Raw genomic sequence first — 25,156 nt, 5'->3', positions numbered from 1 at the left:
TGATGTAAATTACAGACGCCTCTCATCTTTTTAAGTGGTGGAACTTGCACTATTGCTGACTGACTAAATACTTTTTTGCCCCACTGTAAGTGCACAAAAATTAAAAGTTTGAAAATTGCAAAATTTTCATTTTTTTCATTAATAAAAGTAAGTCATATTGAAGAAATGTTACCATTATCATGAAGTACAATATGTCACACACAAAAAATCTCGGAATCAGTAGAATACGTTGAAGCGTAACAGAGTTATTACCACACAAAGTGACACTAGTCAGAATTGAAAAATCTGGCTGAGTCATTAAACGCAAAGTTGGCTCTGTCACTAAAGGGTAAAACAAGAGGCAACATTAACCAAACAACAACATGAAGACCAAGAAGATCTCCAAACAAGTCAGGGACAAAGTTGTTTAGAAGTACAAGTCAGGGTTGGGTTAATAAAAAATATCCAAATCTCTGATAATCTCCATTGCACCATCAAATCCATTATCATCAAATGGAAAGAACATGGTACGACAACAAACCTGTCAAGGAGGTCACCAAAACTCTCAACCCAGGCAAGGAGGGCATTAGTTGGAGACCAAAGGTAACCCTGATGGAGCTTAGGAGCTCCCAAGTGCAGACTGGAGTATCTGTCCATTTGATTACAATATTCTGTACACTCCACACAGGTGGCCTTTATGGAAGAGTGGTCAGAAAAAAAGCCTTTACTTACACACAAAATATTGTCAGGCTCATTTTGATTTTGCAAAAAGAAATGTGGACGACTCCCCAAAAGTATGGAGGAAAATGCTGTAGTCAGATGAGATCAAAATTGAACGTTTTGACCTCCGAGGTAAACGCTATATCTGGTGCCAAACCAACACAGCTCAAATACAGGGCTATTCTAAGCAAAACCTCTTTCAGTGTGTCAGTGATTTGACGCTAGGACGAAGGTTCAGATTCCAACAAGACAATAACCCAAAGTAAACTGCTAAAAAAAAAAACACTCGAGTGGTTTAAGTGGAAAACATTTTGGAGAGGCCTAATCAAAGCCCAGACCTTAGTCCAATGTGGTCAGACTTGAAGATTGCTGTTCTTTACCATCTAACAGGAAGGAATTGAGGAATGGGCAAAAAAAATCCAGTGACAAAATGTGGAAAGTTTAGAGACTTATCCAAAGCGACTGGTAGCTGTAATTGCTGTGAGCAGAGGCTCTACAAAGTACTGACTTGGGGGGGGGAGAGTGAATAGTGATGCACACTGAGGTATTAATTTATTTAGTTGTTTGCTTCAGATTAAAAAGAAAACCAAATGTTCACAGCTCTTTACATAAACTGATGCAAACCCTCAAAAAAAAAAACTATGAAATTCCAGGTCGTGGGGTAGCAAAACAAAAAACGCCAAGGTGGGTGTATGCTTTCACAAGCCACTGTACTATAATATATATATATATATATATATATATATATATATATATATATATATATATATATATATATATATATATATATATATATATATACCGTATATACTCGAGTATAAGCCGACCCGAGTATAAGCCGACCCCCCTAATTTTGCCACAAAAAACTGGGAAAACTTATTACTTATTGACTCGAGTATAAGCCTAGGGTGGAAATGCAGCATTTACCGGTGAATTTCAAAAATAAAAATAGATCATTATTTCCCCATAGCTGTGCCATATAGTGCTCTGCACCGTTCATATTGCCCCATAGATGCTGCACAGATGCCCCATACAGTGCTCTGCACCGTTCATATTGCCCCATAGATGCTGCACAGATGCCCCATATAGTGCTGTGTGCCGTTCATACTGCCCCATAGATGCTGCACATAAATCTGTGCCATGGCCGCTGCTGCTGCAATAAAAAAAAAAAAACACATACTCACCTCTCTTGATTGCAGCTCCCAGCGTCCGGTCCGGGCGCCTCCATCTTCCCGGCGTCTCTGCCCTGACTGATCAGGCAGAGGGCGCCACGCACACTATACGCGTCATCGCGCCCTCTGCCTGAACAGTCAGAGCGCAGACCCCGGGAAGATGGAGGCACCGGGGAGATGGAGCGGCGCCCGGCGGCTGGAACGGGGACAGGTAAGTATGATATACTTACCTAGTCCCAGCGATCCTGACGCTCCCCGCCTTCCTCCCCGTCTTCTGTGCTGCAGCCTCTTCCTGTCAGCGGTCATTGGCACCGCTGATTAGAGAAATGAATAGGCGGCTCCACCCCTATGGGAGGTGGAGCCGCCTATTCATTTTTCTAATGAGCGGTCCCACGTGACCGCTGAAGAGGGGAAGAAGCTGCAGCACAGAAGCCCGTGGGACGGCAGGGACAGCGCGATGATCGCTGGGACTAGGTAAGTATGCCTCAGTGACCTCTCCCCCTCACCCGCCGACCCCACCGCTACCGTGACTCGAGTATAAGCCGAGAGGGGCACTTTCAGCCCAAAAATTTGGGCTGAAAATCTCGGCTTATACTCGAGTATATACGGTGTGTATATATATATATATACATATATATATATATATATATATATATATATATATATATATATATATATATATATGTATATATATATATATATATTTTTTTTTTTTTAAAGAATCTTCATTACTTTCAATTCTTTTGACCCGCAAAAGCTGACTGTACGGGATTGACTCTTTAGTTTTTCTGGGGTGTTTACTATTGAAAAGCAATAGATCACTTTATTCCTTTAGATAATTCTCCAGTTATAGAAGCATTTATATCTGCTGTGAGCGATGATATTGAGAAGTTGAAAAATGGGTGTCCAAAAAGCTTCGAACATCCTAATATGACATTGGGGGAAATGGAAGCCTTACGTGAGCTAGCACAAAATGAAGCAATAATTATAAAAAAGGCGGATAAGGGAGGTGCAGTGGTTGTCTTAGATAGAACTGAATATATTGAGGAAATTAAGGGACAATTGGAGGACCCGGGGGTGTACGAGAGATTGTCTCATGATCCTACGTTTGATATAGCAAGAGAAATCAAGACAATCTTAGAGAATGCTGTACATAAACAAACAAATTATTGACCAGGATTTATATGATTTTCTGACCATTAAATTTCCAGTGACACCGGTAATATACACGCCACCAAAGATCCACAAATCTCTCGTTCATCCCCCGGGTAGACCAATAGTGTCAGGATGCGGCTCTATTTTTTCAAATATTGGGATTTTTCTGGATAAAATCCTTAACCCAATTGCTGGTTGCGCGGAATCATTTGTTAGAGACACCACTGATTTTTTAGAAAAAATAAGTGGGATTGAGGTGTTTGGCGAAGTGGTTTTGGCATCGTTCGATGTCGCTTCGCTATATACCTCGATTGACCACGCTCGGGGGCTCGCTGCAGTGAATAAAAAGTTACTAACTACCCACTATTCTAGCGAGGCCAGGGGTTTTGTAATACAGCTCTTGGAACTAGTGTTGACTAGAAACTATTTTTTATTTGGAGACACTTTTTATTTGCAATTACGCCCGCGTATGCAAATATAGTTATGAGTGTCATCGAGGAGGACTTCGTCTATGTGTCCCACCACTTCGGCCAAGTGGCCGCGTGGTGGAGATACATAGACGATGTCTTCCTCGTATGGACGGGTACAATAGAGGCCTTACTTAAATTTCATGACTACCTGAATACAATTGATGAAACAATTAAATTCATCCTTGTACACTCATGTACTAAAATACAATTTTTGGATGGTAATGTTCAAATTGAGAATGGTAAATTTACTACTCAATTGTTTACTAAAGCCACAGATAAAAATGATTTATTTCTTTTCAATAGTCAACACCCCAGAAAAACTAAAGAGTCAATCCCGTACAGTCAGCTTTTGCGGGTCAAAAGAATTGAAAGTAATGAAGATTCTTTAAAAAAAAAATCTATGGAAGGGACATGTAGGAAATTCTCTGAAAGAGGTTATCCAAAAAAATTGTTGCAAATACAGAAGAATAAGGTTGATATATTACCGAGAAAAGAATTACTACAGAAAAAAACTAAATTGAAAGAATTTGATCGTATTCCTTTTGTAACGTCGTATTGTGAGGAAAGTTGCTAAATTGCTGACATATGCAAACATTGGGGAATGCTATATAAATGTTCTCCCGAAGTGAAGGAGTTCTCTAAACCACCAATTTTCTCATATAAACGTAGTCGAACTATTGCGTCTACTCTGGTGAAGTCCGATATAGGGTCATTCAAAAAACAGGGTCAGGCCACACTTACTGGCAACAGTAGGAAAGGTTGTTTTCCATGCTTGTCCTGTATTAACTGTAATTTGATGCTCAAGGGGTCCAATTTCTTTCATCCCATCACGAATGAGGAATATAGGATGTAGCATTATTTGACATGCGACTCAGAGTTTGTTGTATATTTACTTCAGTGTCCTTGCTCCTTATGGTATGTCGGTGAAACTACGTGTGATTTTAAGACTAGAATCAATCAACACCGACATACCATAAGGAAGAAACGTTTGGATCTACCAGTGTCTAAACATTTCACGGAGAAATGTCATTCTGAAAAACAACTGCGCTTCCATATTATTGATATGGTACCGCCTCAGAGAAGGGGAGGTGACCGTATACGGTTACTTAAAAAGAAAGAGTTGGAATGGATAAAAAAACTCAATACTTTAAAACCTTATGGTCTTAATGTGGATTTCAAACTTAATTCAATTATGTAAATGTGATAGTGGTTATATTCTCTCCTAAGTGTATATTTCATATATATATTTTTTATGTTTTAAAAGAAACTTATGGAGTTTTTTGTCCTTTTTCAGGTGTCCTATCTTACATACCGAGATACTATATGGTGGCTACGACTTTGAACAATGGACGATGGATCCGTACTGATTACTCTATAATGTGAATTATTTTGCTTTCCTTTTTCCTTGATCTCTGCATCTCTCTTGATATTTTGATTATTTTTTGGGATATACAATTACAGAGAATAAAAGCTTGAATTTATAAACATAGGAAACTCCCCTGCTTTGGTCATTTAGTTTTTTATGTTTCTCTAGGGATGTTGAAGATGTAGCCAATGATTGGGTCATGTGTGTCATACTGTAGGGGTTTGGAGAAATGCGGGGGGTATCCACCGACAAAGGTCTCCGTTTCCTTACTCAGGGTCAGGATGCCCCCCTTTAATAAGGGGGGCTTCCTGGACCTTGGTGACGTATTACAGACTTATGTCTGGGTCCCTTTAAATACGACGACACATCGAGTATGTTCCCGAGTAGAGAAGACTATTCTTATACATATGACCGTGTATGGAGCAGTTTAATTTTGTACATAATTTTTTTTTTTATGTTTTTCATATTCTGTACAGTAATTCCTGAGTAATGCAGAGTTCGGGATTACTAGGATCGCTACTGTATTTTTTATATGGCTATTGCAATAGTTATGTGGCTCCGTCCTCCGTGTGGGCAAAGCCGCCCCTAGCTAACATGGCGCCATGGTCCTCAGAAGGCTCTGCGCAGCTGCAGGGCAGAGCATTGTGGGTCCCTGACTGAGATGTCACGGACATGTGCAGTAGGCACTTGGGAACGCCGTGATCATGGCTGCCATTACTGAGCTGTGTATGTAAGTGTACTTGGATTATAATATCGTTAGTAAGGACACCTGATTTGTTTTTAATAACAATTGGCCATTAAGCTATTTTTAATTATTTTCACGCAGTATGTTATTCATAATACCCGTCAATAGCTGTGGTTTGATGGGCTGAGTAACTTGCACAATTGCACTGTTACACTGATGATGCACAATAACACTGTTTAATACTATTGATTTTATTATATTTAATGATTTTCTAATGAGATATGTATGTGTTGGATATAAAATGTGGTCTCACTCTTGTATTCATTGCTTGACAAAGGATAACACATCCGAAACGTTGCCACGCCGTTCAGGCATTAAAGTCCACTTTTTTCAATTATTTTGTGCTGCTTTTCCTTTTTTTTGAGTACCGTATATACTCGAGTATAAGCCAACCCCCCTAATTTTGCCACAAAAAACTGGGAAAACCTATTGACTCGAGTATAAGCCTAGGGTGGAAATGCAGCATTTACCGGTGAATTTCAAAAACAAAAATAGATCATTATTTCCCCATAGCTGTGCCATATAGTGCTCTGCACTGTTCATATTGCCCCATAGCTGTGCCATATAGTGCTCTGCACTGTTCATATTCCCCCTTGGCTGTGCCCCATATAGTGCTCTGCACTGTCCATATTCCCCCTTGGCTGTGCCCCATACAGTGCTCTGCACTGTTCATATTCCCCCTTGGCTGTGCCCCATACAGTGCTCTGCACTGTCCATATTCCCCCTTGGCTGTGCCCCATACAGTGCTCTGCACTGTTCATATTCCCCATAGATGTGCCCCATATAGTGCACTGCAGTGTTCATATCTCCCCCTTGGCTGTGCCCCATACAGTGCTCTGCACTGTCCATATTCCCCCTTGGCTGTGCCCCATATAGTGCTCTGCACTGTTCATATTCCCCATAGATGTGCCCCATATAGTGCTCTGCACTGTCCATATTCCCCCTTGGCTGTGCCCCATATAGTGCTCTGCACTGTCCATATTCCCCCTTGGCTGTGCCCCATATAGTGCTCTGCACTGTCCATATTCCCCCTTGGCTGTGCCCCATATAGTGCTCTGCAGCGTTCATATTCCCCATAGATGCTCCACATAAATCTGTGCCATTGCTGCTGCTGCTGCTGCAGCAATAAAAAAAAAAAAGCCATACTCACCTCTCTTGCTTGCAGCTCCCAGCGTCCGGTCCCGGCGTCTCTGCGCACTGACTGATTAGGCAGAGGGCACCGCGCACACTATATGCGTTATCGCGCCCTCTGACCTGAACATTCAGAGCGCAGCGACGCAGGGAAGATGGAGCGGCGCCCGGCGGCTGGAACGTGGACAGGTGAATATTACATACTTACCTGGTCCCGACGTCCGGCTCCCCCTGCCTGCCACAGCTGTCTTCGGTGCCGCAGATTCTTTCTCTATCAGCGGTCACCGGCACCGCTGATTAGAGAAATGAATAGGCGGCTCCGCCCCTATGGGAGGTGGAGCCGCCTATTCATTTTTTTAATGAGCGGTCCCACGTGACCGCTGAAGAGGGGAAGAAGCTGCAGCACAGAAGCCCATGGGACGGCAGGGACAGCGCGAGGATCGCTGGGACTAGGTGAGTATACCTCAGCGCCCTCACCCGCCGACCCCACCGCTACCGTGACTCGAGTATAAGCCGAGAGGGGCACTTTCAGCCCAAAAATTTGGGCTGAAAATCTCGGCTTATACTCGAGTATATAATATATATATATATATATATATATATATATATACACACACACACATATATATATATATACACACACACACACACAGTACAGACCTAAAGTCTGGACACACCTTCTCATTTAAAGATTTTCCTATATTTTTAGGTCTATAAAAATTGTGAATTCACACTGAAGGCATCAGAACTATGAAATAACATGTGGAATTATCATATATACTTAACAAAAAAGCGTGAAGCAACTGAAAATATGTCATATTCTAGGTTCTTCAAAGTAGCCACCTATTGCTTTGATGACTGCTTTGCACACTCTTGGCATTCTCTTGATGAGCTTCAAGAGGTGGTCACTGGAAATGGTCTTCAAACAATCCTGAAGGAGTTCCCAGAAATGCTTATCACTTGTTGGCCCTGTTGCCTTCACTCTGCGGTCAAGCTCACCCCAAACCATCTCAATTTGGGTTCAGGTCTGGCATAGCACCCCATCACTTTCCTTCTTGGTCAAATAGCCCTTACACAGCCTGGAGGTGTGTTTGGGGTAATTGTCCTGTTGAAAAATAAATGATGGTCCAACTAAACGCAAACCGGATGCATGGCGGCCAAAAAACACAGCATTCCAAGAAAAACACTTGCTACCCACAGTAAAATTTGGTGGAGGTTCCATCATGCTTTGGGGCTGTGTGGCTAATGCCGGCATCGGGAATCTTGTTAAAGTTGAGGGACGCATGGATTCCTCTCAGTATCAGCAGATTCTTGACAATAATGTTCATGAATCAGTGACAAAGTTGAAGTTACGCAGGGGATGGATCTTTCAGCAAGACAATGATCCAAAACACTGCTCCAAATCTACTCAGGCATTCATGCAGAGGAACAATTACACTGTTCTGGAATGGCCATCCCAGTCCCCAGACCTGAATATCATTGAACATCTGTGGGATCATTTGAAGAGGGCTGTCCATGCTCGGCGACCATCAAACTTAACTGAACTGGAATTGTTTTGTAAAGAGGAATGGTCAAAAATACCTTCATCCAGGACCCAGGAACTCACTAAAAGCTACAGGAATCGACTAGAGGCTGTTATTTTTGCAAAAGGAGGATCTACTAAATATTAACCCCTTCACCTCCGGAGCTTTTTCATTTTCGTTTTTTGCTCCCATACTTCCCAGAGCCATAACTTTTTTATTTTTCCGTCAATATGGCCATGTGAGGGCTTATTTTTTGCGGGACGAGATGTACTTGTAAACGATACCATTGGTTTTACCATCCCATGTAACAGAAAACGGGAAAAAAAATTCCAAGTGTGATGAAATTGCAAAAAAAGTGTAATCTCACACTTGTTTTTTGTTTGGCTTTTTTGCTAGATTCACCAAATGCTAAAACTAACCTGCCATTATGATTCTCCAGGTCATTACGAGTTCATAGACGCCTAACATGTCTAGGTTATTTTTTATCTAAGGGGTGAAAAAAAATTCCAAAGTTTGCTTTAAAAAAAAAAAAAAAAAAATTGCGCGATTTTCCGATGCCCGTACCGTCTCTAATTTTCGTGATCTGGGGTCAGGTGAGGGCTTATTTTTTGCGTGCCGAGCTGGCGTTTTTAATGATACTTTGGTGTAGATACGTTCTTTTGATCACCCGTTATTGTATTTTAATGCAATGTTGCGGCGACCAAAAAAACGTAATTTTGGAGTTTTGATTTTTTTTTTCTCGCTACGCCATTTAGCGGTCAGGTTAATCCTTTGTTTTTATTGATAGATCGGGCGATTCTGAAAGCGGCGATACCAAATATGTATGTTTGATTTTTTTTAATTGTTTTATTTTGATTGGGGTGAAAGGGGGGTGATTTGAACTTTTATATATTTTTTATTTTTTTAAAATATTTTTAATCACTTTTTTTTTTTTTTTTTTCAATTTTGGCATGCTTCAATAGCCTCCATAGGAGGCTAGAAGCATGCACAACTCGATCGCCTCTGCTACACAGAGGTGATGCATTGATCACCTCCATGTAGCAGAAATGCAGGGTTGCTTTGAACGCCGACCACAGGATGGCACTCAAAGCAATCGGCCAGCAACAACCATAGAGGTCACAAGGAGACCTCTGGTTGTTATGGCAATGCACTGCTGACCCCCGATCATGTGACAGGGGGTTAGCAGTGCGAGAATTGCCGGCCGCGCGGCCGGGAGCGCTAGTTAAATGCCGTTGTCAGCGCTTGACGGCAGCATTTAACTAGTTAAGGGGCGCGGGGGCGAATCGCGATTCCGCTCGCGCTCATTGCGCGCACATGTCAGCTGTACAAAACATGCCGGAGCCCACCTCAAAGCAGGGGATCTGCCAGCTGACGTACTATTCCGTCAGCTGGCAGAAAGGGGTTAATGTCATTTTTCTGGTGGGGTGCCCATACTTATGCACCTGTCAAATTTTGTTTGAATGCAGATTGTACATTTTCTGTTAGTACAATAAACCTCATTTCAAGGCAGAAACATTACTGTGTCCAACAGTTATTAGATATATGAAACTGAAATAGCTGTTGCAAAAAAAACCAACAATTTTTATAAAACATTAAGCTTAAGATTAATAGGAGTGCCCAAACTTTTTCATATAACTGTATATGGAAACAGGAAAACAACTGATGATAAACATATGACAAAAAAATGTGACAGAAAAAGACCACTGACTTAGTAAGTTTCTCAGAAAATAAAACCACACCATTACGTAAAAGTCCCCAGAAGGTGGATACACACTTGAGAATAACTTTACTCAAAATGTCACACCAAGTCTACAAATAGCAAAACCGTGTGGATGTCTATGTGGGCTTCCTCCTTCAGGCCAAAAACATACTGGTAGGTAGATGTGCTTCCGATGAAACAGCTGTGTGTGTTAGACAGAAAAATGTCACTGAAAGTGGCAGTGGTTAGTGTGAATGTATGCAGTGCAGCAAGATACCATAGAGAGATTAGGAATAACTAATAGAAAACGGCATAAGACAACACAATAGCAGGAGACAGCAACTGCTCATAGTACAGCAAGACACGTAGAAGTGACAGGACCATCTCTGAACAGAGACTCATCATAAAACACTTCTGTTCCGTGGAGTGAGAGGAGATGTAGGTCACATTACAATATGTACAAAGATGTAAAACGGTGGCCCTAAATTAGGAATTAAATGAGGACGCCTACTGACACAGATTCTGATATGTTCAATAAATAACTATATGAAGCAGGTATTGGGTCAATCAATAGCCACCAACAGCCACTGCTGTCAAGGTGTACAAACAACATTACCCCCCTTCCCAACAAAGACAGTTTTCGCCTCCTGACCAGGCCAAACTTTACAAATCTGACCTGTGCCACTTGATGTGGTAACAACTCTGCAGTGCTTCCACATATACCAGTAGGGTTATGGCTTATTCACCATCATTGTTAGGAAAGAACAGGTCATGCAAATTTCCCAGCTTTATAAAAACCCAGGCTCCTCTGTGCCAAAAAACATCAGCCATGGGTTCTTCTAAGCAGCTGCCTAGGACTCTGAAATTGAAACTGATGGAGGCCCACAAAGAAGGAGAAACTTACAAGAAGATAGAAAAGTGTTTTCAAGTTGCCCTTGCCTCAGTTTGAAATGTAATAAAGAAATAGTAGCAAACAAAAACATTGGGGTCAAGATAAGGTCAGGAAGACCAAGCAAAATTTCAGTGAGAGCGGCTTGTAGGATTGTTAGAGAGGCAAGTCATAACCCCCGTTTGACTGCAAAAGACCTTCAGAAAGATTTAGCAGACTCTGGAGTCGTGGTACACTGTTCTAATGTTCAGCGACACCTGCACAAATATGGCCTTCATGTAAGAGTCATCAGGAGAAAAAGGTTCCTGCATCCTCACCATAAAATTCAGCATCAGATGTATGCAAAAGAACATCTAAGCAAGCCTAATGCATTTTGGAAACAAGTACTATGGACCGATGAGGTTAAAATAGAACTCCATCGCCACAGTGATCAATGATATGTGTGTAGGAAAAAGGGCACAGAATTTCAGGAAAAGAACATCTCACCAACCATTAAGCATGGGAGTGGATCAATCATGCTTTGGGGTTGTGTTGCAGGTAATGGCACGGGGAACATTTCATGGGTAGAGGGGAGAATGGATTCAAAAACATTTCAACAAATTCTTGATGCAAAAAATAACACCATCTGTAAAAAATAAAAAAAAAAAAAGCTGAAGTTGAGACTAGGATGGTGTCTACAAATATATAATGATCCTAAAACACACGTCAAATCCACTATAGACTACCTCAAAAGCTGAAGGTTTTACAATATCTCTTAGTCCCCTCATCTGAATATCATTGAAAATCTGTGGCTAGACTTCAAAATAGCAGAGGATGCAAGAAGACCCAGCAATCTCACAGAAGTGGAAGAATTTTCCAAGAAATAATGGCTGAAAATGCCTCAAATAAGGCTATTTTCACACTAGCGTCGGACTCGACTGACGCTAGCAGTGAATGCGCCGCACAACGGAGGCAGCGGATGCATTTTTCTAGCGCATCTGCTGCCCCATTGTGAGGTGCGGGGAGGTGGGGGCGGAGTTCCAGCCGCACATGCGCGGTCGGAAATGGCAGACCGTCGGCAACAAAAAACGTTACATGTAACGTTTTTTGCTCCCAGCGGTCCGCCACAACACGGCGCAACCGTCGCACGACGGTTGCGACGTGTGTCAATGCGTCGCAATGCGTCGCTAATGTTAGTCTATGGGGCAAAAACGCATCCTGCAGTCAACTTTGCAGGATGCGTTTTTTCCCATAAACGACGCATTGCGACGTATTGAAAAAAACCCTAGTGTGAAAGTAGCCTAAGAATTGAAAGGCTCTTGGCTGGCTACAAAAAGCAGTTACAAGATGTGTTACTTTCAAAAGGGAGTGCTACTAGGTACTACCCATTCAGGGTGTTCAAACTTTTGCATAAGCACATTTTCCTTTTTCAAATCTTTAAGTTACAAAAAATTTGTTTTAGACCAACCCCCAAGGAACCAGTCACTATAATAAAGCAGATGGAGTTTCTCTGTGCATGGTCTCTTTTCTGGCGGGTCCATCTTTTGCGTATGCCTTAAATGATAAAATGCCTTTGGAAATGAGGCGAGAGTTCTGTTTTTTGGAGATGTTTCAATACTATTCAGTACATGTGATCAGATCACTTTAGTCTTCAGTACGATCACAGAGATACCAGATTTATACTGTTTTCTTTAAATCATGCCTTTTTTATATGTGAAAACTTTTTTTGTTTTTTTTTTACCAAAAAATAATATTTTGAGTAGCAATCCTTTGAGATCTATCATTACATATTTTTTTCTGATAGCAGAGCTATGTGAGGGTTTGTTCTTGTGGACTCAAAGTCATAGTTGATACCATTTTGGGGCACAAATTTTTTGATCACATTCTATTTCAATTTTTAAGAGACAGAATCAAAAGAAAACAGCAATTTAATAATTTTCTCTTTTTTTTTTTTTACTCTGTTCATAGTGCGGTACAAGTAATAAGACACTTTTTTGGAATATGGAAACCAGATTTATATCAAGATTCAAAGAAGCTTTATTGGCAGGACCAGATTTATATCACTTTATGATTAGTGTTTTGCATTACACTAAAAAAAATAAATCGGTTTTTGCATTCACTTATTCTAAGAGCCATAACCTTTTTCATTTTTCGCTATCATTGAGTGAGCTTAGGAGGTGACATTTTTCTTTACACACGACTTAAATTACATAGTAACATAGTAACATAGTTAGTAAGGCCGAAAAAAGACATTTGTCCATCCAGTTCAGCCTATATTCCATCATAATAAATACCCAGATCTACGTCCTTCTACAGAACCTAATAATTGTATGATACAATATTGTTCTGCTCCAGGAAGACATCCAGGCCTCTCTTGAACCCCTCGACTGAGTTCGCCATCACCACCTCCTCAGGCAAGCAGTTCCAGATTCTCACTGCCCTAACAGTAAAGAATCCTCTTCTATGTTGGTGGAAAAACCTTCTCTCCTCCAGACGCAAAGAATGCCCCCTTGTGCCCGTCACCTTCCTTGGTATAAACAGATCCTCAGCGAGATATTTGTATTGTCCCCTTATATACTTATACATGGTTATTAGATCGCCCCTCAGTCGTCTTTTTTCTAGACTAAATAATCCTAATTTCGCTAATCTATCTGGGTATTGTAGTTCTCCCATCCCCTTTATTAATTTTGTTGCCCTCCTTTGTACTCTCTCTAGTTCCATTATATCCTTCCTGAGCACCGGTGCCCAAAACTGGACACAGTACTCCATGTGCGGTCTAACTAGGGATTTGTACAGAGGCAGTATAATGCTCTCATCATGTGTATCCAGACCTCTTTTAATGCACCCCATGATCCTGTTTGCCTTGGCAGCTGCTGCCTGGCACTGGCTGCTCCAGGTAAGTTTATCATTAACTAGGATCCCCAAGTCCTTCTCCCTGTCAGATTTACCCAGTGGTTTCCCGTTCAGTGTGTAATGGTGATATTGATTCCCTCTTCCCATGTGTATAACCTTACATTTATCATTGTTAAACCTCATCTGCCACCTTTCAGCCCAAGTTTCCAACTTATCCAGATCCATCTGTAGCAGAATACTATCTTCTCTTGTATTAACTGCTTTACATAGTTTTGTATCATCTGCAAATATCGATATTTTACTGTGTAAACCTTCTACCAGATCATTAATGAATATGTTGAAGAGAACAGGTCCCAATACTGACCCCTGCGGTACCCCACTGGTCACAGCGACCCAGTTAGAGACTATACCATTTATAACCACCCTCTGCTTTCTATCACTAAGCCAGTTACTAACCCATTTACACACATTTTCCCCCAGACCAAGCATTCTCATTTTGTGTACCAACCTCTTGTGCGGCACGGTATCAAACGCTTTGGAAAAATCGAGATATACCACGTCCAATGACTCACCGTGGTCCAGCCTATAGCTTACCTCTTCATAAAAACTGATTAGATTGGTTTGACAGGAGCGATTTCTCATAAACCCATGCTGATATGGAGTTAAACAGTTATTCTCATTGAGATAATCCAGAATAACATCCCTCAGAAACCCTTCAAATATTTTACCAACAATAGAGGTTAGACTTACTGGCCTATAATTTCCAGGTTCACTTTTAGAGCCCTTTTTGAATATTGGCACCACATTTGCTATGCGCCAATCCTGCGGAACAGACCCTGTCGCTATAGAGTCCCTAAAAATAAGAAATAATGGTTTATCTATTACATTACTTAGTTCTCTTAGTACTCGTGGGTGTATGCCATCCGGACCCGGAGATTTATCTATTTTAATCTTATTTAGCCGGTTTCGCACCTCTTCTTGGGTTAGATTGGTGACCCTTAATATAGGGTTTTCATTGTTTCTTGGGATTTCACCTAGCATTTCATTTTCCACCGTGAATACCGTAGAGAAGAAGGTGTTTAATATGTTAGTTTTTTCCTCGTCATCTACAACCATTCTTTCCTCACTATTTTTTAAGGGGCCTACATTTTCAGTTTTTATTCTTTTACTATTGATATAGTTGAAGAACAGTTTGGGATTAGTTTTACTCTCCTTAGCAATGTGCTTCTCTGTTTCCTTTTTGGCAGCTTTAATTAGTTTTTTAGATAAAGTATTTTTCTCCCTATAGTTTTTTAGAGCTTCAATGGTGCCATCCTGCTTTAGTAGTGCAAATGCTTTCTTTTTACTGTTAATTGCCTGTCTTACTTCTTTGTTTAGCCACATTGGGTTTTTCCTATTTCTAGTCCTTTTATTCCCACAAGGTATAAACCGCTTACACTGCCTATTTAGGATGTTCTTAAACATTTCCCATTTATTATCTGTATTCTCATTTCTGAGGATATTGTCCCAGTCTACCAGATTAAGGGCATCTCTAAGCTGTTCAAACTTTGCCTTCCTAAAGTTCAATGTTTTTGTGACTCCCTGACAAGTCCCCCTAGTGAAAGACAGGTGAAACTGCACAATATTGTGGTCGCTATTTCCTAAATGCCCAACCACCTGCAGATTTGTTATTCTGTCAGGTCTATTAGATAGTATTAGGTCTAAAAGTGCTACTCCTCTGGTTGGATTCTGCACCAATTGTGAAAGATAATTTTTCTTGGTTATTAGCAGAAACCTGTTGCCTTTATGGGTTTCACAGGTTTCTGTTTCCCAGTTAATATCCGGGTAGTTAAAGTCCCCCATAACCAGGACCTCATTATGGGTTGCAGCTTCATCTATCTGCTTTAGAAGTAGACTTTCCATGCTTTCTGTTATATTTGGGGGTTTGTAACAGACCCCAATGAGAATTTTGTTACCATTTTTCCCTCCATGAATTTCAACCCATATGGACTCGACATCCTCATTCCCTTCGCTAATATCCTCCCTTAAAGTGGACTTTAGACAAGACTTTACATAGAGACAAACCCCTCCTCCTCTCCGATTTTTACGATCCTTTCTAAACAGACTGTAACCCTGTAAGTTAACTGCCCAGTCATAGCTTTCATCTAACCATGTCTCGGTTATTCCCACTATGTCAAAGTTACCTGTAGATATTTCTGCTTCTAGTTCTTCCATCTTGTTTGTCAGGCTTCTGGCGTTTGCGAGCATGCAGTTTAGAGGATTTTGTTTTGTTCCAATCTCCTCACTGTGGATTGTTTTAGAAATGTTCTTACCTCCCTTCTGAGTATGTTTTTCTGGGTCGTCTTTGTTCGAGTCTAATGTTTTTCTTCCCGTCCCCTCTTCTTCTAGTTTAACGCCCTCCTGATGAGTGTAGCGAGTCTTCTGGCGAATGTGTGTTTCCCAGGTTTGTTGAGGTGTAGTCCGTCTCTGGCGAGGAGTCCATCATACCAGTAATTCACACCGTGGTCCAGGAATCCAAATCCTTGTTGTCTGCACCATCGTCTTAGCCAGTTGTTTGCATCAAGGATCCTGTTCCATCTCCTGGTGCCATGCCAGTCTACTGGAAGGATAGAAGAAAAAACTACCTGTGCATCCAGTTCCTTTACTTTCTTCCCCAACTCTTCAAAGTCCTTGCAGATTGTCGGTAGACAATTGCAAATTGCAAAACATTCTTCAGATATTTGTTTTCAGTCTTTGTTCCCGCTTTTCTTAATTTGTACACTTTTTCTTATGTAGTCCCACTACTAGCTATTGGACACAGCTGTAGCTGCAGGAGCTCGGCAGTTAACCCTTGTTCTCGCAGTGATTGTGCCAACAGGGATCCTATGCCCGCACCATCACCAAGACATACGGAACTAGATTGTCCAAATAAAGAAACATCTTCCCACACAGAATGTACCAGTATGCCCAATGTCCGGAAGGAATCAACTCCAGATTTCTGAAATTATATATTAACCCCTTCACGCCAAAGCCTGTTTTCAACTTCCTGACCAGGCCATTTTTTTCAATTCTGACCACTGTCACTTTATGAGGTCATAACTCTGTAACGCTTTAACGGATCCTGGTGATTCTGAGACTGTTTTCTCTTGACATATTGTACTTCATGATAGTGGTAAAAATTCTTCGATTTGACTTGCGTTTATTTGTGAAAAAAATGGAAATTTGGTGAAAATTTTTAAAATTTAGCAATTTTTTTACTTTGAATTTTTATGCCCTTAAATCAGAGAGATAGGACACAAAAAATAGCTCATAAATAACATTTCCCACATGTGTACTATACATCAGCACAATTTTGGAACCAAAATATTTTTTGGTCAGCAAGTTAGAAGGGTTAAAAGAAGACACGCGATTTTTCAATAAAATGTAGGAAACCTTTTTTTTTTTTTTTTTTTTTTTTTTTTTTTTTTTTTTAGTGACCACCTTTAACCGACTTTGACCAACTTCAAGTTACTTTGAGGGGTCTATATAACAGAAAATACCCAAAAGTGACACCATTCCAAAAAACTGCACCCCTCAAGGTACTCAAAACCACATTCCATTCAAGAAGTTTATTAACCCTTCGGGTGCTTCACAGGAGCTGAAGCAATGTGGAAGGAAAAAATTAACATTTAACTTTTTAGTCACAAAAATGATCATTCGGCAACAATTATTTTCACAATGGTAAAAGGAGAAAATGATCCACTAAAGATGGTGAGCAATTTCTCCTGAATACGCCGATACCCCATATGTGGAGGAAAACCACTGTTTGGGCGCACAGCAGAGCTTGGAAGGGAAGGAGCACCTTTTGAACGCAAAATTGGCTGGAATTGAGAGTGGACGCCATGCCGCGTTTGAAGAGCCCCTGATGTGCCTAAACATTGGAAAACTCCCACAAGTAACCCCATTTTGGAAACCAGACCATTTAACAAACTTATGTAGCTGTGTGGTGAGCACTTTGAACTCCCAGGTGCTTCACAGAAGTTTATACCGTAGAGCTGTGAAGAAAAAAAAAAATCAAATTTTTTCCACAAAAATGATCTTTTAGCCCCAATTTTTTTATTTTCACAAAAGGTAAAGGGAAAAAATAAACCACTAAAGTTGTTGCACATTTTCTCCTGATACCCCAAATGTGGGGGAAAACCACTGTTTGTGCGCACGGCAGGGCTCAGAATGCAAGGAGTGCCGTTTTGGATGGCAGACTTTGATAGAATGGTCTGCGGACATCATGTTGCGTTTGCAGAGCCCCTGATGTGCTTTAACAGTGGAAATCCTCCACAATTGACCCCATTTTGGAAACTAGACCTCTGAAGGAATTTATCTAGAGGCATAGTTTTAGGGCTCCTTTCCACTTGCCAGGAAAAAAAGTCCGTAATCTGGACCGAAAAAATGGATGTAACGTATGCGATTGTCATGCGATTTTTTTATCGCAACATCCGTATGACATCCGTATTGCTGTCCGATTTTAACGCACCGGTGTCCTTTGAAAAGCCGGTAATTCAGCGGAGTGTACAGTAAAATCACTGACCGCTTAGAGTAGATATATACACATAAAATAGGCATATATACATGTCAGGGAGACACCTATATATATATATATATATATTTATATTTAATGCAGCGCTAGATAGCTTAAAAGCCGGTAATTCAATTGTCGGCTTTTGCTATCTCCTTCACAAACCCGATACATTTTTTTCCCATAGACTTGTATTGCCGACGGATCCCGACGTATGGCCATACGTCGTGTCCGTCGTGCACTGGATGCATGGTGCTTTGGCGGACAGTCACGAAAAACATTCACGGGAACGTTTTTTCGTACGTCGCATCCGCCATTTCCTCCCGCGCATGCGCGGACGGAACTCCGCCCCCTCTTCCCCGGGACTTAGAATGGGCAGCGGATGCATTGAAAAACTGCATCTGCTGCCAACGTTGTGCCGAATTTTCACAACGTACGTCGGTACATCACGCCGATGTTTAGCGACGGTCGCATACCGACGCAAGTGTGAAAGTAGCCTTACTGGGCAGGTATTGTCAGAATTTTAGCCTCCCTTTGAAATGAACGAGAGATTCATCAATAGCCATGTCCCTCTGGGGTATGTACGCCTCAGCAAATTTTCTGCTGAAGTGTTCAACCACTGGCCGTATTTTATATAGACGATCAAAGTTAGGATCACCTCGGGAAGGACACTGCGCATTATCACTATAATGCAAAAATCTTTGGATCCCTTCAAATCGTGTCCTTGCCATGGCCATGCGGATACCGGTGTACTGTAGAGAATATCAGTACTCCAGTACTGACGAATCAATTTTTTTTTTTTTTATTATGCCCATATGCAGCACAATTCCCCAAAATGTCATCATCTCTGCTGCATTTATGGGGGTCCATCTGGCGTATGATGACGTGGGATTTTGCCGGCATACAGGTTCATCTGGGCCACCATAAGATTTATTATTTCCTCAATGAAAAAGAAGAAGAAGAAGTCCATTTCAGTGAGGCCAGTGGTGTCAAACTGGATTCCTGAGCTGCTGCTGAAATCCGGAATGATGGGCTGAAATTTTTCGGGGGCGTGCAATCCATACGGGATCGATTGCTGCAGGAGTTGCCTGGGTCCTAGGGCGCCTTGTTGGGGGTCCTTCCTCACCAGATGAGGAGGAGGAGGAATAGAGCAATGTGGGATCTTCCTCACTGGCTGTATCCGTGTCGGACGCAAGGATGGTGTAAGCCTCCTCTGGTTAATAGCGCCTTGCTGACGAATGGGCCATTTTTATTTTATTTCCCAAACCCAGGGATGTGTGTAAGTGGTGCTTTTACACGTGTAATTTGTGGGGATTGTGTATAAGGTACTCTTTATTATAACAAAACCGAGAAAAAAATAAGTAGAGAGGTAAAATGTAGAAGAAAAAATGTAAAGAAAAATCAGATCTAAAAAAAAAAAAAAAAAAAGACGTTCACTACACTAATGCCCTCCCTATAAATTTATCCGACACAAATTCTTTTTTTACAAAAAAAAAAACAGACGTCACCAACAATGTGACGTACGTTCCCCTAATGCACTCGCTAAAAAGTTAATGGACGCAACCAATTCTTTTTTTTACAGAAGAAAAACGGACATCACCAACGTGACGTACGCTCCCCTAATGCACTTTTTATGCAAGAAAAAAAAAGCTACCTCCCTACCTATAAAACTACTCTGTACTTTTTTTTAAAAAAAAAAACAAGATCGGTCATGACTAACACTGTGACGCCGGCAGTACTAACACGCTACCACTAAAACTACGCTGTACAATTTTTTTTTCTCTAAAAGAAGATCGGTCGTCACTAACGATGTGACGCCGGCTACGCTACCTTGCTATATCTAAAACTATGCTGTACTAACTACTATAATTTATTATTTTTTTTAAACTTGGACGTCGCTTAGACTGCGAAGTCCGCTACACTAGCTAAAAAAGAAAATTCCCGTGGCGCAGTCTCTGATCAGCAGCGATAATGATCAAAGCGCTGCCGACACAGGAAGAGCACGAATGTTCTGTGCGTGACGACGCGCACAGGGAAAAAAAAGCAAAAAAGTAGCAAAAAAAATCAATTTGAGGGAGGAGGGGGTGGTGGTGGTACTGGAACAGGAAGGGGGGATGGGAAAGGGGAAGTCAAACATTGACGCTGGCTACTGTACTTTGCCGAGCCTGAAACTACACTGTACTAACTACGATTATTTTTTATTTATTTATTTTTAGAAAAAATATCAGACTTCGCTTAGACTGCGAAGTCCGCTACACTAACTAGCTAAAGAAACAAAAAGTCCTGTGGCGCAGACTCTGATCAGCAGCGATACTGATCAAAGGACTGCGGACACAGGAAGAGCACGAATGCTCTGCGCGGAACGCCGCGCACAGGAAAAAAGCAAAAATGTACGCAAAAAAACAATTGGAGGGAGGAGAGGGAGGGGGGATGGGAAAGGGGTGGGGGAGGTGCTGCTGCTGTGATCACAGGCCTCACACAGCAGGCAGATCACAGCACAGATCGCAGGAGATCAGCACAGGAAGGCAAGAAGATCGCAGGGACGATCGCACTGGCCACCAATGGAATCTTTTCTCAGGTTAGAGGGGCTTAGACCACCGCTCTGCACGCCAAATCTGAGGTTAAGATACGTGCAGGGCGGTGATCGCTATTTTAAATTAACCCCTTTGGCGCGGATTGGCTAGAAGCTATTGTTCAGCCAATCAGCGCCATAGGGGTTAATCAGGTGAGGTGACGTGATCACCCCACCTACTGTGACGGCTGTGATTGGTGCTGTGTGACATAGCACCAATCACAGCCTGTCACATGCTTTTTTTTTTACAACTTTGTCAGCTTTGCAGTGATTGGCTGGTGAACTCTCACCAGGCAATCACAGCGATCGCCAAAGTGCGGGGGTGCGGATCAGCCTCCCGGGGTGACGTGCCAGGATGGTCTGCTGTCAGAAACAGCAGCCATCCTCACCCGGTCACCGCGCGATGCAGCGCGGTGACCGGAAATAGCAGCGCCGTACTAGTACTGCGGTTTGCGGAAACGCAGTTCCCGCAAAGCAGTACTAGTACGGCGCATGTCAGGAAGGGGTTAAATAAAATCTGTCACAGAAAATAGCCAAGTATAGCAGACAATGCTCATGTATACAGTATCCTGCAATGTTCGTATCTCCTTAGTGCAAGCTGGGACAATGGATACATTCGGCACAATGAGTGGAAGAGCAGGTGGATTTCCTTTCAGCAAAAGTAAAGAAAACTAAATGTTACCATTACCAGTCCCTGATGTTTGCCGACTATGGTAGGGTCACCGTTGTACTTTAGGTGTGGGGGAATGAAAGACTCTTTCAATAAGGAAATAAACAATGTGAGAAGAAAATGATGTGAATAAATGGGCTTGGACTAGGGGACTTAACATCACTGCTCACAACTCATCTGATCTAAACAATTTGCATAAATAAGTAGAGAATGTGAGAACAGAATTGCCTTCCCATTGCTTCCAGGTTTAGTAATCCACCTACTCATGCCAATTTTTCAGTGCTAATAATCCAAAAAGTCAGAAGTAGAGCCGCCAGAAGCACAAGGGCCAAGCATCCATTATTTACTCTTCATCTACTTACATGCACTATATCGTCCAAACTGTTGAAAATATACTTCCTGGCTTCCTTAGACTTCATTCCTGTTTCAGCTTCATGCTCCTCCAAGGCCTGTTATTAAGAAATGATAAAGTCATTGGACACAATTCACATCACATCATGCAGGCAGCGCTTGCATGAGAAGCATTACTGCTAAAAAGACAATCTGGACGCTAACCAGCCCCATCTTTATGTCGGCACAGTATTCTAACCGTGTGCATGGCGTTTGCATGTTCTTCCTGGTCTCGAGAAGCTTCCTGCTGCCCAAGAAAGACAGGAAACTAGGCTGCGTGTTTGTAGTGTGTGAATCTGGTTCTATACTATGGGATGAAGACTAAGCTCTCCTGAGACACCGAGAAGTAGACACTGGTGATCTCCAGTCCATGTGAACAAAATATCCATGAAGGATTTATGTATCAGAGATACAGGACAGCGGCTGGCTTGGCTGGTTACTATATTTCACGACATCTCCATCACCATGGTCAATTAGTGTGCTAATTGTGACTGGTCTTTTAATAGGGACGAGCGAGACCCCATATCCATTAGACTATTGACAGGGTCCACTGTATCTAATGTTTATGGACATCCTGTGAGTGGCCTCTGCCTTTGGGTCATTCGCTATTTAACCTCCTGACTAACAATATATACCATTAGCTAGAGACTTTCCAGGATGAAGATTAAAAGAGGTTGTCCAATACTCAAACATAGTTCCCCCAAAGTAAACTAATAACATCTATACTACCCCCGATGTAGGCACCAATCCAGGGATGTCTGTGCCTGCTCTTCCTGTAGATATCTGTGGCAGCTTTCCTCTCGCATCCTTTGGACGAAACCGACACTTGGAAAAAGTGAGAGAGCAGAAGTAGTACACTATCACTTCTTCCCAGTGTCAGTTTCATCCAATGGAGAGCGGCCGCTGACTTATGTCACGCAAGCCCTGCAGCAATGTGACGCGAGACCCAAGAGATCAGGTGCAGACATTGTTGGAACCACATCGGCACAGGAGCAGAGTATGGCTGCTATTTTTTTACATGGAGGAACTATTGGGATTTTGAAGGGGGTGTCCGAGTAGCAGACAATTACTTTAAAGACTTTGTATTTCTTAAAATGTCCTTCTTGTTTACAACCACGGATGTTTTGTTTTGGTTTTTAAACATGGCAGGTTTATTATTTTGTCCAGGAAATCTCTTTAAATGGAACCTCTCTGCTGATTCGTGCTGCCCAAACCATGGGTACAATGAATGACAGTCTGGTTGCACAATTGTAGTCAGATATATTATTGTCTCAGTAACAAAGTGCTAGGAAGCAAACAGAAGTGCAATAGGGCTTTATTCAAATAAAGGATGTATTAGTAAAAAGGTCCTACTAACTTGGTGATGCTGTGATCACACACTAATATATATGTGAGCTCGTAAACCCAGCTGCAGCGAGTCCACGGCTCCTAGGAGCAGATTTACATACGTGGAGGAAAAAATGGTGGAGAATCGGCGCTGCCTGTAAATGTAGGGCAATTCTAGGTATACACACAATGTGGGGTAAATTTGTGGTTTTATTAGCATGCACGCTTTTTGAAGTACTTTACGTCTTACTCAAGACAAACCATATAACCTGCTGCCAGGTCACTTTTACTGCATAATGAATGCCGGAAAACCAAAGAAAAAATCTCAGAATTGCATTTCTTTTACCATTTTATAGCATATGGATTTTTCCTCCCTATTCTTCAGCACTAGTGATGAGCAAATATACTCATTACTTGAGATTTCTCCGGCACGCTCGGGGTCCTCTGAGTATTTTTTAGTGCTCGGAGATTTAGTTTTTCTTGCCGCAGCTGAATGATTCACGGCTATTAGCCAGCATACGTACATGTGGGGGTTGCCTGGTTGCTAGGAAATCCCCACATGTACTTATGCTGGCTAACAGATGTAAATCATTCAACTGCGGCAAGAAAGACTAAATCTCCGAGCACTAACAAATACTCAGAGGACCCCGAGCGTGCCCGAGAAATCTCGAGTAACGAGGATATTCACTCATCACTAGTCAGTACGTAACCTAGTAATGTGAACGGTGCCCTTCAAAACTGCAACTCGTCACATAAAAACCAAACCCTTACATGGTTATGTTTAAAAAAAAAAAAAGCATGGCTCTTGGAAGAAGGGGAGTAAAAAATTATAGCGCAAAAATGGAAAATTTCACAACCACGAATAGATTAATGGGTCATTGCAAATATATAAAGGGGTTACATACTTTTAACCTCCAACTGGGGTACTGGGTTTCTGGGTCACGGCAGAAGAATCTGGATGTTTTTGTACCCACATTTAACAGATGTTCTCCCGGAAATCCTTGAGTTTGAGAAATGTATCGGATCTAAAACACAAAAGAGACAACAATCAGTGACATTAAATACAAATCTAAGCCCTTACAAACTAAGTGTAATAATTCTACAGTACACAGAACTTTGATATCCTTCATCAGCTGCTCCTCGAGATCCAATAATATTTTACAAAATAATTCAGAGCTTTTTGATATAATCGTTACCAAAAAAGTTCATATGAGAAATGTGATGAAAGTAAATTTTCAGAGTATTTAAAGTGCATAAAAGTCCACGATTTTGATATTCATAGCATATCCTTAAGAAAGGTCATCAATATCACATATATGGGGTGGGGGTGCGGCATGCACAACAATCAATGAAACAAAAAAAGTCTATATGGTTTAGCACAGGACATTATTAAAGAATAATGTAGTGCTGCAGTTTTGGAGTGAAATTCATCAAAATGATGCAGATGATTCATGAATTTGGTCAATGTAAAAATGGGCTTTTTTCTGGTCTTGAACAGCAAAAAAAATAAAAAATGAGCCAAAAAGACTGGCATACTTGAAAATATACCAAGGGAAAACTGGAGAGAAATTGCCTTTTAAAAAAGTCGCAATTTATTAATCCGCCTGAAATATTTGGAACGCTAAACTCTACCCACAAGGCGGGAAAAAAATAGGTAAGCAAAAGACACAACACACTAAACTAGACAAAAAAAAAAATCAGGCACAAAAGCAATGATGAATCCTGGTCTATATTTCTTACACCTCTACCTATTTAATGCTTTTGCAAGTGACAGACCAGCAACATAGAAATCATTTCCCCAGTTGTATACAGTAGTCTCACTGTCTCCTAAGAAGATGAAAATTATATAAACATATACATATACATACATATATATATATATATACACATACATATATATACATACACACATGTTCATAATGAAAATTGTGAATTCACACTGAAGGCATCAGAACTATGAAATAACATGTGGAATTATCATATATA

General features: G+C 41.3%; 1 protein-coding gene across 1 annotated transcript in view; it reads right to left on the bottom strand.

The window, feature by feature from the left end:
* HIPK3 (homeodomain interacting protein kinase 3) overlaps nucleotides 1-25,156 on the bottom strand; it is a 250,315-nt gene that overhangs the window by 34,025 nt on the left and 191,134 nt on the right. The window contains exons 4-5 of the mRNA XM_069739692.1: nucleotides 24,076-24,195; nucleotides 21,817-21,903 (exon numbers count right to left, since the gene is read on the bottom strand). Of these exons, the coding sequence (XP_069595793.1) occupies nucleotides 21,817-21,903; nucleotides 24,076-24,195 (207 nt within the window). The remainder of the gene's footprint in view (nucleotides 1-21,816; nucleotides 21,904-24,075; nucleotides 24,196-25,156) is intronic.

Source organism: Ranitomeya imitator, chromosome 9, assembly GCF_032444005.1.
Source record: "Ranitomeya imitator isolate aRanImi1 chromosome 9, aRanImi1.pri, whole genome shotgun sequence".
Taxonomy (NCBI): domain Eukaryota; kingdom Metazoa; phylum Chordata; class Amphibia; order Anura; family Dendrobatidae; genus Ranitomeya; species Ranitomeya imitator.
Note: the sequence above shows the minus strand (reverse complement) of the source record. Positions and strands in the feature narration are given on the sequence as shown.